We start from the raw sequence: 17,199 nt of genomic DNA on the forward strand, positions 1-17,199 counted from the left end.
TGGGGGGATTTTTAAAGGATAGATAGGATCTGGTTTGTTGTGGGGTTTTGAACCAGGAAACTAGAGGTTGTGGGACTGGCACACCCAAATGCTATACCATGACTTCAATCTATGTTGACTGGTAAAATGTGGACATCTGCCAACATAGAAAAAGACATGACAATGGGTTATCTTTAAATGAAATTATATAAATACAGTTTTCCCTTCATGCACAGATTCAAAATTTAAATGTCCCCCTCTATCCTACTGTATACTGTTACTACATAAGGCCCTGGGAGTGTACAATGGGTATGTTGTTTGAATAATGGTTCTGAAAGGAACGAAATGAAACTTTTTGTACCCAAATTTATGAAAACTACTTTGTTTGGTTCAGTTTGTTACTCATGTTACAAAGTTTTAAATCTATAAATAGAATGTCTATTGAATTTCTGTAGATTTTAGGAGCTTCTACAGTAGCATGGACAGTAAAATGGTGTGAAAAGCCGACACAGTTTGCTTTGTATAGAATCCATCTATGCAGATTATTTTAGTCCAAGACTTAAGCAAACCTTCTGACATGTTTTGCATCACTGAGAAATCATTTTAAAGCAGTACAATAAAATATTAGTAAAGCCAGTTATCAAATTAGTATCATAAATGTTCATACTAGTAGCTCACCCAAAATTTTCTAATAAAATAGTTGAAACTGTTATTCATCATCGTCGATTTTCAACTCTGATCATCCTATCTGAACATAATTTAATTCGAAGTTAAAAGTCAAAGGATATTTGGGATCAGTTGGTATCACAAATGCAACAAAAATCATGCAAAAAGCTGTCTTAAAGTTGATTTAGATCAGTTTTGTAGATGCTATTGAAGATATATTTGCATGGTAGACAATATATCAATCATCTTAAAAAGAGAAAGATATTTCCACAGTCAGTTGGAATCTTCATCTCCATATCTTGTTTCTAACTTGAGATATGGTTGATTGGATGTTACCTATATTGAAAGGATGAACACTAAATTCTTTGCAGGAGCACATCACAGTATTGGTGGTCTGTGATGTCACCAGTGTAGATATATGTTCTTCAGAAGCTTTCCTTTCTTATCATTATCTTTTAGCTGATTTATCCTCTAAATGTGATACCATTGTGATGTTTGTTTAGCAATTTGTCAATTGTTCTCTGTACCTAATATTTTCATGAAAATGTAATATTTTGTAGAAATATTATTTCCTCTGTGAATAAGTGGGTTAGATAGTATAAAGAAAACTGTAAACCTTGGAATGGCTGTGATGACATCATTCCATCTATTGTTGCCAGATGCAAAAACAAAATGTAACCAAATTTGAAGAAAATTAATATCTTTGCCATACTAAATGTGATGAGGATGTGGCTATCCTATTTAAAGTGGAGAACAATTTCCAACATTGATCAGCCACCTGAATGTCCTTTAAATTGAGGTTTAAAATATCATGACAATGTTTTTCAATAAGCTTCACAAGTCAAGTTTTCGATTTTAGTAGTCTGCCCGATCTTGTCATGTTTGCTTCTGTCAGCTGACATGATAGTTTATGAGGATTTTCTTCTGACAAACAATGTGAAACTTATATTGAAGATTGAAAAATACAGAAAGACCCTGTGTATTTTGTGAAACTCACATCTGTCATTTTGTATTAATAATGTAAGCTTGGCCACATGTGTAGTGTTTGGCAATATTTGTGTTCTAAATGTAATTGAAGTTATTCCTGACCGATGTTTAATTGCTCATTCAATGTATTTGCATGTCAGTGGAATGAAAGTCAGTCCATGATGTAATAAACAGCTTACTATACTTGCCTCAGTGCAACCATCTCAACCTGTAATAGTTACAGTATGTTCAGCAAATTTGGTATAAGATTTTACACTGTGCAGCTTCGACAATATCACTGTCCAATTTCATTCCAGTCTAACTGCCATCATTTTTCACATCAACAACATTTTCATACATGTTAGTTTATATAGTATTAGAGCTACCTTTGTTTAATATTAATAAGCGAGTTCAGAGTTATGAGTGCGCATGCCCGATTCTCACTTGGGGCCAGGTCAACTGAGAATGGAATCCTCGGAAAACGTAAACAATGACAGCTTTTCATAACGAAAATCTCACTTAGAATGGGTTACTGCGACATTTGGAATTTATTTCAAGTGCATATCTCGGCGAGTTTACGACTTAAAAACGTGTATAAATTGACTGAAACTACTTCATAATAATATTGAATATTGAATATAAGGGAACACAGATCCGTATCGCACATAAAATAGTTAGTCTGAGTACTGTGTGACTGTATCCTTCGTATGGGTTACGCGACTTTTGTGGTTGCGTCTAAATGCTTCGCGGAAGTTCTAACTGATAATTTTCGGAAATGAATATGAAATGAATTTAAAATATAGCATGGAACAAACTATTTTGCCCTTTTGTTTGTCATTATGAGCCTGAACTGTTTTTTTTTTAGAGAATATCGTAAGCAACTCGAATCTAAAATACTGACAGTGACACTGACAGAACTGTAGATCTAAATAGGCCTACATAACCTATCCTCATACTCGTTGCTTTTACGTCCATCAACGAATACTGCATAGTATATAGAGGCATTGATATCTTGTAGTTGGTTTTTCATGTTAAGAAATAGTTCTCTTCATTTTTATGCGTGATTTAAAATAAGCTTAGTCTTATTGTTGGCATATTCCTACTACTTACAGGGTGGGTTCAATTTGTTCAAACAGAGAAAAAAGAAGATATTTATTTTATTTGGGGAAGAACATCATAAAAAATAATAGTGGGTAGGGGAATTTCCAGGGGTTACAGCTCCACAATATTTATGTCACTCCTTACAACTATCTCATGGTTTGTAAGTTATTGGGAGTGTCTTTATTCTTACTTAATTTATAATATGAACTTTGTAAACGTCAGTTATTGCAAAAGAGTTATAGTGGTGAATCAAGCAGAGTTACAGCTGGAACCCAAACATTGTAAAGTGAAGGGTTCCGACCTGAACCGAGTTCCAGTGCACCCCTACAAAAGGGGATTGAAGGGCCAAAATAAAAATTCCTTCACATTTTCATATGACTTGGCATGCAGTTCTGGTATGGTTTTATTTACTTTTTGGTTTGATATTGAAATTTAGATTTATAAAACTGATGCAGTTTCTACCGATAAGGAACAACCAGGCTTGTACTTTATCTTTTATTTCTGACCTGTGTTTGAATATCTCAAGACATATGATTGCTTGCAAACTTAACCCATTCAGATATTGTCTGCTGATCTGAAACTATGAAACTTACACAGCAGTACAATATCCACGCATGATCTTTCCAGAAGATTTCTCCAGACAAATCCAAGCTTTCCAAGTAATATTATTAATACGCTGCGATGGTGTACACTCTGCCTTTAGAAAGCACAACCTTGACTCGGCAGAAATGGCATTGTAAAAAATTTCCCCGAGCCACCCAGACTCTAAATAGCTGAAGGCTTTACCATCTTTATAGTCCGTCATCAGTCTTTGCTTCAGTTCAATGTTATCAATACTGGTAAAATAATGCGCAATATCAATGTACATGCAAGGCGGCCATTTTTCCATTGCAAATTCACCTTCCCATGCAAGTGGCAAATCCGAAAAAGGATCGGGCAGGGTCTCTCCTTCAACCTGAAGTACCGATGCGTAGTCATCTGCCTATACATTTCGCGCATCTGCTATGTTAACTTCAGCAATGTTCATACGCTAAAGCAACCAACTCTTCTTTCCGGCCACTCATCTTCAACTTTCGTTTCTTTAAAAATTCCTTCAGTCTGTCAACTTTCCAAAGTTTAAACTCTTCCAAACTTGTAGGAATATCCATCCCGAAGCGAAAAAACAGAGTAAATTTAGACGTAAAGTATGCGATTTCTAATGTGTACTGTAAGTGCTCATTAAGTTATAGCGTGGGTACGCGAACAGACAACTCTCGTCTCAACGCGAGTATTCTCATTTGACCTCTTGACCTCCATTGCGCAATGCAAATAACTATTCTCTGAACTCTCTTATTCCATGCCACTTATACAATACAGAATTAAGCAACTGAAATTATAAATAGCTTTGTGCCCCCCACCCCCCCCTTTCTGTTAATTATATTCCTGGAAAAGGTTTAAAAGGTTTTGGAAGAATAGTTGGATCGGGAAGTACTGTATAGAACAACTGTTTCAAGTTTGATATGTCTATGGTCAAATTTAAAAGGAAATTCAAACAGTATCAACAATGAATAGTAACTAGATTGGAATGTTTTCACTGAAAAGAAGTGAATATAAATTTAATAATGAGAGTGTCCCATTTGTACCTGGTATATTTACATGATTTGAACCTGAAAATTTTCTGTATAATACATAGGCGTCATTTTAAGAAGTACAGTAGATAATGGTATTTTGTATGTACATGTATTTAAATTATATTCTGTCGAAAAACGAAATAGTTTTTCAACATTTGGTCTGAAATGTGATTGAAAATGCATGCTCTTACACACTTTTTTGGGGGGGGGGGTATTTGCATATATCCTTTGTTTAGGTGTCCTACATAGTTCATTTTCTGTATTATAATGATATTCAATAAAAACAAGAGAGAAAGAGAGAAGGCTGTTATAATCCAGGGTTTTCGTTAGTAGCCGGGACCCGGGTCAAATGACCCGCTTACTGCACGTACATGACCCGGCTACTTTGCGACGCTCAGTAAAAAAAAAAAATTTAAATTTAAAAAAAAAAAAAATTTAAATTTAAAAAAAAAAAAATTTAAATTTAAAAAAAAAAAAAAAAAATGACGAAAAAAATCGAGAATAATAAATACCCACAACCAGGTCAGGTGTGATTGAAACTGTCACAAACTACAAGAAGTTGAACATTAGTAGTATGGTCGAGGAGATGAGGCCGAGGGGTGGGTGAGAGTAGAGGTAGGCGAAGGGCTTCTCTTGACATACAAATTGTTGCTCAACAGAGATAAAAGCTGAATAAAAAACAGAAGGTTCTATCACAGACCTAGTTGGGTATTTTTTGGCAGTAAAATTCTACTCACTTTGTAGGTACCGTAGACCTATTATCACTTTTTCAGGAGAAAAAAAGAAAAATAGGACAGAAGAAAGGGGTGATTGGGAGGGGGCAATATCATTGACCAAACAACTGTATATTGCACCATTTTGCATCTAGAGACTTTTTAAATTGCAATTTTCCGGCAAAGGGGAGGGGGACCCCTCCCCTTAGACCCCTCCCCCATGTCCGCGTACAGACAGTCCCGCCTACTTTCCAACTTGACCCACCTACTTCATTTCTTAACAAAAACCCTGATAATCCCTTGATTAGGGAAGATGGAAAGAGGAAAAAGTAGTTGTACCATAATTTTCAGGAAATCATTTTTTGTTTGTAGCTATATTTCTGTTGCTGTTGTGATAATTTCAAATTTTAGACACTAGTGGATCTACTCAGGTCCTGCACAAGTTTGTTGGACAGTATGGATGGTACTTTGTTAATGAGCTAATGATTAATTTGATAATCAAGGTTAGAAATCTGAGATATATATAGTAGTGAGTTACAGTACTCTATAAATCAGGAGTAATACTGATGTAGTATTAAGGCTGACTATCAAGAACAAAATCAAAATGGAAGATATGTAGAAGCACTGGACCACAATTCAAGTGCTTTTAAGATTGACAAAATTAACTCAATAATTTAATTTCTTTGGTGGCAAGATTATCCTACAGTACCTTAAAAGTTATTTAATGATGGACGCATGCAGTATAACAAAAATTCCGCCCACAACACTGTAGATATGCAAAATACATGTAGTCTGCTACTTTAAGGGAACACAAATTACAGATTTATTTTGCTGTATTTATATATGCACATTACAGTAATGTCTTTCTGAGCTCATCTTCTTAAATATTTGACATATTTGAAAAAGGTCAAGCATGCTGACCCCTTAATGTGTATCAAACAATATGCCTTATTGTAGAAATTATTTGGTGCAAAGTGTGACTTTATTGACCAGTATGGCTTTAATAGCATACCTACTAAATTGCATGTTTGGAGAACTTGAGACAGCAACCTGTTACAAATACATTTGTCAGCATTTAAATACACCTTGGTTCAGTCAGAAACCAAATACTGCCCTCTATTTTAGTTCCTTGATAAAATTTAAGTACTTACACATTTCTCACTTTTAAAGAGTAGCTTTTTTTTAATTTGGTTGACAAATCAACGAAACCTACAGAGAATTGCTCACATATAAAATTTAAAAAAATTTATCAACCAGGACACCATTCTTGATTATTTAATCATCAACTTTTAACATTGATAGTATTATAAAAGGTAGACTTAAAAGAATAAATTGGAAATTTCAATTAGTTGATTTTAACCAGGGAGTTTCCTGCTTGATGTCTTGATATGACGTGATATTTGACTAGCATATCGAATAGCATCGATAAATGAATCAAACTCAACTCAACATAACAATGTTTTTGCAGTGGCGGATTTAGGGCGGAGCCACAGGGCCCCCGCAGCTAAATATTTTTACATCCAATTAGCAGTGTCTTAAAGATGGGTGATATGATATAAATCATACAAGATAGGCTCTATAATAGCTTCATCATACACAATGTCCTACCCCCCTTCCCCTCCCCTCCCTCCCCACTCCCATCCCCATCCCACACGAGCAAAACTGGGCTTATGTTTTTGTCATACCTTGGACACAAAATTTGATCTGTTTCCTCACAATGCAAATGCCCCAAAATGCTTTACAACCCACTCAAATGCCTTTAACAACCTTGAAAACTAGTTTAATATATACCTTCTTGTTTTTGCAAATAATTTTGAATTTTGTTTGAAGTGTTAGTGTAGGTCAATGTCTGACGTCATTTAGTTCACTAGACCATTCTACGCCGTAATACATTGTAAATATAGAATGAAGAAATCAAATATATATATGAAAGTACAATGTACAAAAGAACTTCATAATCAAACACCTGGATACCAAGGGGGGAATATTTTTAAGTGTTTGCACTTTACTCATGAAAGTAAATATCGTTAATCCGCCCCAAAACGTTTCTTAACCCCACTCAAAATGCCTCCAGCCAAGCTCTTTATCCCGTACATATTTGAGGTACTCTTTTGGCCTGCCTTATAATTTTGTACAAAGGATTTTCATGAACAAAAAAAAATATCCACAAGATCAGGTGTCATACTGAAAACCAACAAGGTAACGACCAGTCATCAGAATTGTAACAAATTCTCTATCTTCCCTCTAGCTATAACTTCATGTAAGTCTGTCCTTATATTTTAATCGCAAAGCACAAAACTCTTTCTTCTCTTTTTCTTTGAACGAGCATCCTTTATTCCACTAATATTGCCTTAAAGACAATTTGGAGATTTAAACCTTTTTCCCCAACTCAAATGATTTCCTGTTTTTCCTTAGAATCCTTTCAACAAAATTAAATACTCACTTCTTTGTTCAATTACTGTTAGCTGTGTCACTTATGGCCCTGGGGGGAACGGTGTAGGGTTACATGGGAACGGGACGGAACAGTTTGCGCGCACTTACGGTTTGTAGGCTGGGGGAAGGCTCGGCCAACTACACACACTCAAAACTACAGGTACCTGAAGTATAAAAACCAAGTTTGATGAATTTTGATGAGTTTGCAACTCAATTTCCAAAGTTGTATTTGATTACTATCAAATAAAAGAAATCAAAAGGACTTTTGAAAGGTTTCCAGGAAGTTATAACAAACAATAATGTATCTAGCTGTAGGTGTACTTCATCTCGTACACTCTCCTAATTTGGGGTCGGCCATTGGAGCTCAGGCAGTCAACGGCTGGAACCCAAGTACAAGGAGATCGTGTTGGACAGTATTGAAGCTTTGTTCAATTAACATTTCGGACAAATTTAAGATCTTGACATCAACTCAGTCATATTGAGAAGACCGTTGCATTTTTAGTGGATTTATGGAGTATGTCAAGTTAAATTTAAAATCATTTAGACTCCATATATGATAACTTTTTACAACCTCAGTGGTAATTTGTTTAAAAATCCTTCTTTAAGCAATTAAAGGAGCCTTTCAGAGTTGTAATATATTTTTAAAATTAGGTGAATATCTTGACAACAGAATTAGAGATAGAAACATTACTAGCTCTTAATTATTACTACTGCATTTGATAATCTTCAAGTGTTCAACAGTACAAACTACTCCTATGTATGCAATTTTCATTGGTCCTCAATACCCAACATATCCCTGATCCACTGTTTCCCTTCTTTTGAGGTCTCTCCCCCCACCTCCACCCCCCTCAACACTAAAATTGACAGCAAAGGCATGCAACATTTTCAGAGTAGATGAAGGATGACTACTGTACCTATAGGAAATTGTGACAATTTTTAAGTATCTTCTTTTTATTTATTCCAGTTTCCTCCTCAACTCTTGAAACTTGTGAAGAATCTACGCACCTTGGATTTGTCGCATAATAAAATAGCTCATCTTCCAGATGGGATACGGAACTTTGAACAAATGAAGAGTTTCACAGCGGATCACAACAGATTGAGTAAGTTGAGGCACAGATGTATCTAGAGTCATTCTAGTTGAATGCACAGATGTATCTAGTCGTAACTAGTGATAGCGCCGTGAACAAATGGAAAGGAAACTGGCCTTGCGATCTAAGGATTGGCAGGTTTGAGTTCTGGCCAGATCATTATGTTGTGCCTCTCTTCACCCTGGGGTAGAAATGGGGGGGTGGGATAGGGGGACCTGTGAGGTACTGTAATTTGTAAATATTGTTGTATGTAGATGTGCAACACTGCTTTGGCTCTGGAGCAACTGCTGGAACTGTGCACACTTAGTGTGTGGGTGTGACAAGTTACCAGTGGTCAACTGTTGTAAAAGTTGTATGGAAAGGCCTTGCCTCAATACAAGACTGTAAACCTTTGACACAAACCTTTTGATAGCTCCTGAAACTTGATTTTATTCAAAGTATACATATTTTCTTCACTCATCTCTAAGTAGAATGTCAAAGAGCACATTTTGAGCCTAAATAGCAATGTGTTCTGAGTCTGCATTGCCAGGACAAATCTACAGCTGGGGATTGAACAACGGCCTAATAAACATGCGATGGCAAGTCTTCAGTTCAAATACGAAGATTCCAGAGAAGACACAGAATCTGCATATAGCAAACTAGGCAGTGGTTAAAGTAACAGTGGGACAGCTTAAGTTTCAGGAGCGCTATATTATTTTTTAATTTTTAGCTCATACCAGCATGCTGGTGTGAGCTATTGTTACAGTGCGGCGTCTATCACTCTATCATTCTATCACTCTATCCGTCAACAATTGGTAAAACCGCTCCCACTCGCACAGTGTTTAATGGAATTTCATGAAACTTGGACACAAGGACCATTGGGTATAGGGCCATCAGAGATGGTCCGAAATTTGGGGTCAAAGGTCACCTGTGGGCCGTAATGGGCCATTTTGTGGAAATACGCAAAATGCTTCTTCTCCTACAGATTCCATGGTACAATGTTGAGGGTTTGTCACGATAGTACTATGGAAGTTTTATCTTCAGGATGTTCATGAATTTGAGATCAAAGATCAACTAGGGGTCTTTTGTGGCCCGGGCCGCATCCCTATATTTTCAAATTGCTTCTGTTCATACAGTGTATGGCCAGTTATAATGAAACTTGGTGACAACGTTCCTCGGGATGAGGGTTACGAGTGGTGTTCGGAAAATTGAGGTCAAATGTCATTTAGGGGGTCATCGGGGGTCATTCTTTGTAATATTTTCAAATATCTCAATCTCCTCAAGATCTCGATGGATCATATTCAAAGTTGAACTGATGACTGTTGGATTGTGTATGAATAAGGTGATGCCTAAAAATTTTGGGTCAAAAGTTAATTAATTACAATTAATCCCCATTGTTTAAAAAAATCTGAGCCTTCACATTTTTCCTAAGCTCCTTTAATTTATCTACCAGTCTCTGCAGTGTTTGTTTACATTTGTGGTTAAGCTCTGCAGAGACTGTTAGTGGAATTAAAGCAGGATTGGGAGTTGTTATTAACTGTTGAACTGTAAGCGTGAGAGCCCTATAGCCAATCAGCACTTGCCGATTCTTAAAAGTCTTTGAGCCTGAGGTATGTAGGCAGCCAGCCAAAATTTTGGGAAGGAGTGCTTGTGAAGTTATTTCTGCTCAGGTAGAGGGGAGAAAGTTTAATAGGGTAGGTCAGTGGTATTGTTTGAGAGAGTGGGTAAAATAGGACTTAAAGGGGGAAAATAGGAATTATAGCCAGTGGTGTGGCCAGGATTCTGCTAACGGAGGGGGGGAGGGGTTATCACCGTTTTGAACTAGGTGTATAAATTTGTCTTTGAACCTAAATTGTTTGGCCTCATGGGCCCAAAATTGGTGGAATCTGAAAAATGGCCTGAAATTTGGTGGGCCATAAAGTTTTGTGGGCCCTACATTTTTGAGCTTGAAAAGGTATGAGCTTCTGCACCATTGGTGCTCTAGTTATTATTTATTATAAGGAAGCAGGCAAATATCATCACTCAGAACCTTCGAGACCACGTACAGTGTATTCACTATTTTGATTTATACTACATTTATATTCCCTGAGATGACATTTTAGCGGTTACAATCAAATCAAAATGGTAACCAAAGATGGAAACTTTTGTATCTCACATAAATTAAACTGTTTTCAATCAGATTACCAGCTTACCTGTCTCCTCATAATTTTAATTAACACTCTTGCTCATGTTGTCCAGAGTCCTAAACAGTGTCTATACTTTACAAAGCTTAACTTCCAGTTTCGTAACACCATGTGTGTTGGTGGACTCAAGTCAAAGATTATGTAACGGTTTTTTTCCTAAAGGGTCGTATACTGCACAGTGTATTGTAATCTTGTAAATTTACTTTGCTGCTTGCTTACCTGTCACCGCACAACCTCAGCACTCTTGTCTGCCATGTGTGGAGTGAACTGGTAACCTTTAATAACCCTGTGCGCCATCTATAACCAGCCCCCTGCCGGTCTGTGAACGCCCTTCTGATTTTACCACCCGAAGTGCTTAGATCATAATTTTCAGACTTGTAGTTTTATCGGTTTGCCACTATAGGCAGGTAAGCTTGTCACTTTTCAAATATCCAAACTTGGTAAGTTTTGGGATAACTTTGTGTACTCATACTGGTCACCTCATCATTGCTGTAGCTGAGATCGCATGGTCAAATGATATTTCTTTTGTTAGTTGGGCTTATATCCGAGAAAATATTTGCCTTTTTTACATGTGCACATTTGTATACTTTTAATGTTGAGTATCAGACATGGCTTCATAAATAATATAAAACCGAAATATTCAGATTCCATGAATTGGTAAGGTTTCCTCGAAAGGTTGATTTCTGTAAAAAAAAACCTGCCTGTCGTTTGCTTCACGTGAGACACGGATGGTTAAAATTGTGTAGATAGCAAATTGCTAAGATTCCATGGCGACAGAATTTTACAGTACTACATACTTCAGTTAGTGATTTCTGACCTCAGCTCAGTTGTTCACTCCACTTAATGTGATATTCACTGACATGACTGATTGGATTCCTGTCGGTTGTTTGTCGAGTTTTTGGTGACAACAGCCAAATATGCAACATGATGACTATGCATTGAACACCAAGGACACTTCTTCATTACTTCATTAACACATTTTCAAGGGCGAAAGTTACTGGGTAGGAACCGGCTGAATTGTTTCCAAATCAAATGCCAATTAAACCAGAAGGAGGGGGTGTCTGGAGTCCCAGCATGCCTGGAGCCATACCAGGTGGGAGGTTCGACTGACAAGTTCACCTGATGTTTGCCCTCGGGCGATTTACCTGCGGGGATGAGAAAATATTCTCGCAGGCATGCCTAGCCACTGTTACAGCATCCAGCTTGAAAATATATTTAAAGAAATATTTAAAGAAAAGGAAGGAATGAGGACAATGCTAGGCAGCGCTAACAGGAATAGAAAATTCTTGAAAATGGAAAAGGTTTATACATCTTTCATACCAGCTGTCAAGTGTGTTGGAGGGAGGGGGGAGGGCATGTGCCCCCAGTTTATTGAAGAACCTCAAACATGCACCTTTTTCATATATTAGAAGTGCTCCTTTCTGGTTGTTGTCAATAGTTCTGTGTTTTTATTTTTGCTTTTGTTAAGAAACTAAGGAAAAGTGTTATTGAAACGTGCCCTTTTGTTGAAATATTAAACGACGAATAGTAATTAAAAAGTGCCATTCAAATTTATATGGAAATACTGGAATTATTACATTTGCACCAAGAGGGTCCATTTCCTTGCAGCATTTTGTGGTGGCTTGCCCCCTCGAATCAACATCACATGTCCCACTGCTCTTTGAAAACAATTTCAGTACTTAATGTACAAATCATAAATTTTTATCCACTGAAGAAAAGGCTGTTCAAGTCATAAATTTCTGTTGTTCTTTGAACTTCATTATTGACAACAGAGCACCACTCAATGACATACTACACCATTTGTCCTTTACAAATTTGTATTACATCGTTAAAAATGTCAATTTGAGGCCATCAAAATCTTTCTGTTGTCCCATTGAGTTTTGTGTTGCCTCTGAAAAACTGACCTAATGGCCTGTGTTTTAGACTACACAATCCAGTCACTTTAATAATTGAACCTCAGCTGTTTAAAAGGTCATTTTGTCAAAATGAAAAGTGCTACTGTATAGAAATAGTACGTTTTATAATATTTTACAATATGAAATCTAATTTTGCACCTCAAGTCATCCTTTGAGTAAAAATAACATATAACCTACAAGACACTTACAACATGCCATTTTGGTGGACCAACACATGTATATAACCACCAGTTACCTCATAGAAGACAAGTTGTGTCAATAAAGTTGAACTACAGATTTATCAAAATATGTGGGGTTTTCTTAAGACATGATTTTATACTTTACCTTCTTGAACATCATAAAAATAAAATCTCCATCTGGCTGTAAATTTGCTCAAGTCAAATGATATCTATACACACCGTCCCGACTGTGATATAATTTGTGTCTATATCTGCCTATTGTGATGACATGGGCATCAATGTACAGTGGGACTCTTCATTAGATCTCATTGCTTGGGTTTTGCAGCAGGGGGTGGGATTAGACAGGTGTGATCGGATTCGTCGAAATCTCAGCAATTTGGATCTGGTGTCTCCTCAATTATACCCAGAGACGTATGTCTGCATCCCTCCGTGAGCAGTTATCTGCTTCTCAATCAGCAGAAAGATATCAACAAATTATAAATACAGTTCTACAGTAAGTGGTAGGCTTAGTCGTGCTCTCTTTAGGTAACATCGTTTAAACTTTCGACTGTGACCAAACTGTGACAGCAGTAGGGTTATAATCTGTTCATTTTTGAAGTGCTTTGCAATTTAAAGAGTTATCAAATAAAGTTTTACACATATTTTTGAAACACTATTTATATAAATATTGAAAAATTTCAACTATATTTTACATTTTATCTACTTTAAGACAAGCCCAGTTGTTGGTTTACTGACATTTTGAAAGTCTCCCATTGGTTGGATGTCAACATGTCTATATAAAGCTACTGTGAGTTCAGAGTGTCCAGTATTTAGACTTCACCCCACTCTCACATGTCTCTTCACTACAATTACACTTTACTTTCATTAGTTAGTCTTAAAAATTTTCATTTTTAGAACTGTACTACTGCAGATAAATCCATACACATGTACATCCAGGCCACTACCCACTTTCATTTCTTATTCCATTTATTGTTAAATTCACAGGAAAGGTGGGGGAGGGTGGGTATGGAAGGGGATCAACAAGGTACTCATCTTTAAACTACTTGATTGAAGTACACTGTTACTGAACTATGTTCAAGAAAGACCAGGTATGCATATCCGTTAAGAATTAGATTTCTTAGTCTTAAATATGAAACATGCAAAATTGCCTACCACACACTGCCCCAATGATCACCATCCAGACTTAATCTGAACCGTTGTTATATTAAGAAATCGCAGATCGTCGGGTAGTGTGCATGTCGTAAGACTATGACTGATCAAGTTTTTTCAACGGTTGTAAGTCACGGAGGATTCAGACCGTAAAATAGGGCTTCCCGACTGGCAGTCGGTTGTGACCCATATATTGGGTCCAAAAGGATGTTTAATGGGCCACAAGATCATTCTAGAAATGACAGAAAAAATGTTTTTACCAATCCCCAACAATAAACTGTACATTAAAATGTACAGCACTTGATCGTTATCCAGCTTCTGTTTAGCTACTAAAAAGTTAGTAACTGTCTACCAATCTCAGGATTGCTTTGTCCCGTCTTCAAGTCAAGATCAAGGAATTTGGGGCAAGGAAGCAGAGCCAACTGTTGCATTAGCAACGATATTTCATTGGCATTGTAATGATAAACTTGGCCAGGGGAGGAGGGGGGGGGAAGGAGGGGGAAGAAGTCGTGGCCGAAATGCCAAAGACTTTGGCTGTGTCATGGCTTAAAAAGTATGCACACCACTGCTCTTATGAGTTAAATCACCACAGGGACAACAAGAAAAGAGAGAGGGGAAAAAAAAAAGTCTTTGGGGAAAAGACATTTTAATCTACATTTGAGTTCAAAATATCCATGTTACAGTATTGTTAAAAACAAAGATATATTAAATTTCATGATTATTTATAATTTATCAAGTGCTTCCTCTTGTTTTCCTCTCATTTTCCTCTCCAAGCTATTTTGTCGGAGGCCCTTTGCAATCTGAAAAAGTTGGAGACGTTATCTCTTAGTCACAACCGATTGAACAATATCAGTAATGCCGTCGGACAGCTTAGAGCAATTAAATCGATCAATTTATCCAGTAACCAGTTATCGCATTTCCCTATGGAGCTGTGCCAGTTAAAACATCTGGATGTACTGGACCTATCCCAGAATGCAATTAGAGAACTTCCGGGAACCATTGGAGACTTACAGGCTATGGAAGTAAACCTTAACCAGAACCAGGTAAGACAATGATTGTTTTCTTCCAAAGTTAACAAACAAAGAAAAATCAGTCCCATTTCAAAGAATAATTTACATTTAGCTTGGACTTCCTCCCATATCTGACTTTTAGTATTCTATCTTTCGCTATATTTCTACTTATATCTAAAGACTGACATAGTAATACACCTCTGACCAAAAATACTTCCTTCGTCCCTGATACAGTAGATTTACTTCGCTCCTCTCCTACCTGTCTCCCACTCCACAATTGCACTTTCCTATAGGCTACCTAACTACACATTTAGATACGGAGTGGGTTGTGGAGTGGGAGACAGGTAAGTATCGTCGCTCGTAAATCCCCAAACCAGTAAGTTTTGGGGGTTCTGGTACACTTTTCTCTTTTTCTCATGTACTATTAAATTTTTTTGGGGGGCTTTTTCTTTCCTCTCCCTTCCCCTCCTTGACACCATCACACCCTGTATTTTTGTCTCATATTTTATTACAGTCAGATATTACAGAAAATAATGCCACTGGTAAGTTGGTCTGTTGGTTTAAGTATTATTTACATTCTTGTGATGCTGCTGTCATGTAATCAAAGTTATGGGTAAAACGATACAAAAGAATAAAATTGGTGTGCAAGGCCCACAGAAGATGCAAGAATGTTTGTAGACAACTGATTGCATAATACAAGCCAATCTAATTCTCAGAAATTATATTTGAAAAATACATTGTTAGTAGAAGTATAGTTGATAGGCCAGTATGTACTGCAATGAGCTAAGGTTATGTTGTGAAACAGGTGTATGATATTTATAGAAGCTTTCAATGAGGGACTGAAAACATGTGTTTTGACTGGCATTGTTTTACTTTTGCCGAGAAAAACAATTCTATTGAAGAATGGTATTTGTGTTGGAGGATGGTTGATTGACTGGGCCGCACTAGTATCTTAAGCGCTAAAGAATGGTTCCCAGAGTATGTTTCCAAGGAATCTCTGGACACTGTTTGGCAAGTTTGTGGGTACCAAACAGCACCTGGCACCAGCCTGTTTTTCATTCTTCGAAAAATATGTTTTTATTTTTCCTTGAAAAAAGGTCATTAAATATTTTTGATTCGAACATTAATAAGCACGCACTTAATTTTTGGGGATGATATTTTGCACAACATGTGTCTGCATGATATTGGCATCTGTACAACAACACTGTTAATGGTAAGGTGTGCCCAGCTGGGTTTACTTGAAAAATGTTTCTACATCTTAAAGGGATATTCTGGTCGCAAAAGTTGATTGATTTGAAAAGTTTTCTGTTAAGTCTATTGTTGTACTCGGAAAGATGAGAACCTTTAAAAAGTTTTGAAAAATTCATCTGGCAACAGCAAAGTAAGTGATACCGTCATTGCAACTGATCCAAAAATAACTCTGTTTGACTTGTCCTTTAAAAGCAAGCACAAATAGAATTTAAAATATTCTGATATTACCAATTGCATTGTGGTGAAGCCTTAGTAGAATGATATGTAAGTAGGGAACATTCCAAATGTATAAAAATCTCAATGACACACTTTAAAAATATCATTATGAAAGAAAGTAAAACTAATATAAACGTTTTCAAACATGGAGATGTTATGTACAAATCACTGCAATCAATTTCCTGGGGAGGAAGGCTTATCTTAACTTAATAATTAGTTATCCTCCAATAACCATTTATCCATTGAAAAAGATGATATTGAAGTTTCTGAGTTTTCTAATAGGAGTGTGAAAATATTTTTTAGCTATAAATATGTCATGCAATTTTTGGCACTGGCCTATTCCTTTAAGAATAATCCAATACTTTCATGGAATTTGAACACCACAAGAATTAAAGTGCTTTTACTTGACTGTGATGATACTATCTCTATTAAAAATTAAAACATTGTCCTTTGTTTCCATAATGTAATAAATTTCCACATTTTTTTTTTACATGTCCTGTCTTCCATAAATCAGATCAAAGGTCAAAGGGTTGATTATAACTTGAACAAAAAAAACTGTTCTAAGAAAAAAAGGGAACAATGATATGCTCTGTAATTGTAAACAAGGATTTATAAATTTATGAACCCTCGGGTCCCCCCCCCCCCTCCTAATTCAAAAAAAATGAGACAAAGATATTGGAAACAATACTGAACGAGGAAGTAAAGTTTATTGGTATAGCCCTGGGTTTGAAAGAACCCTGTTCTTGATATTAAACAGACT

General features: G+C 36.5%; 1 protein-coding gene across 2 annotated transcripts in view; it reads left to right on the forward strand.

The window, feature by feature from the left end:
* Positions 1–17,199, forward strand: part of LOC139970392 (leucine-rich repeat-containing protein 57-like) — a 35,943-nt gene that overhangs the window by 2,153 nt on the left and 16,591 nt on the right. For both annotated transcript variants that reach the window (XM_071976034.1, XM_071976035.1), the window contains exons 3-4: positions 8,433–8,568; positions 14,737–15,005. In XM_071976034.1, coding sequence (XP_071832135.1) covers positions 8,433–8,568; positions 14,737–15,005 — 405 coding nt within the window. The remainder of the gene's footprint in view (positions 1–8,432; positions 8,569–14,736; positions 15,006–17,199) is intronic.

This window comes from Apostichopus japonicus, chromosome 8 (genome assembly GCF_037975245.1).
Source record: "Apostichopus japonicus isolate 1M-3 chromosome 8, ASM3797524v1, whole genome shotgun sequence".
NCBI classification, from domain to species: Eukaryota; Metazoa; Echinodermata; class Holothuroidea; order Aspidochirotida; family Stichopodidae; genus Apostichopus; species Apostichopus japonicus.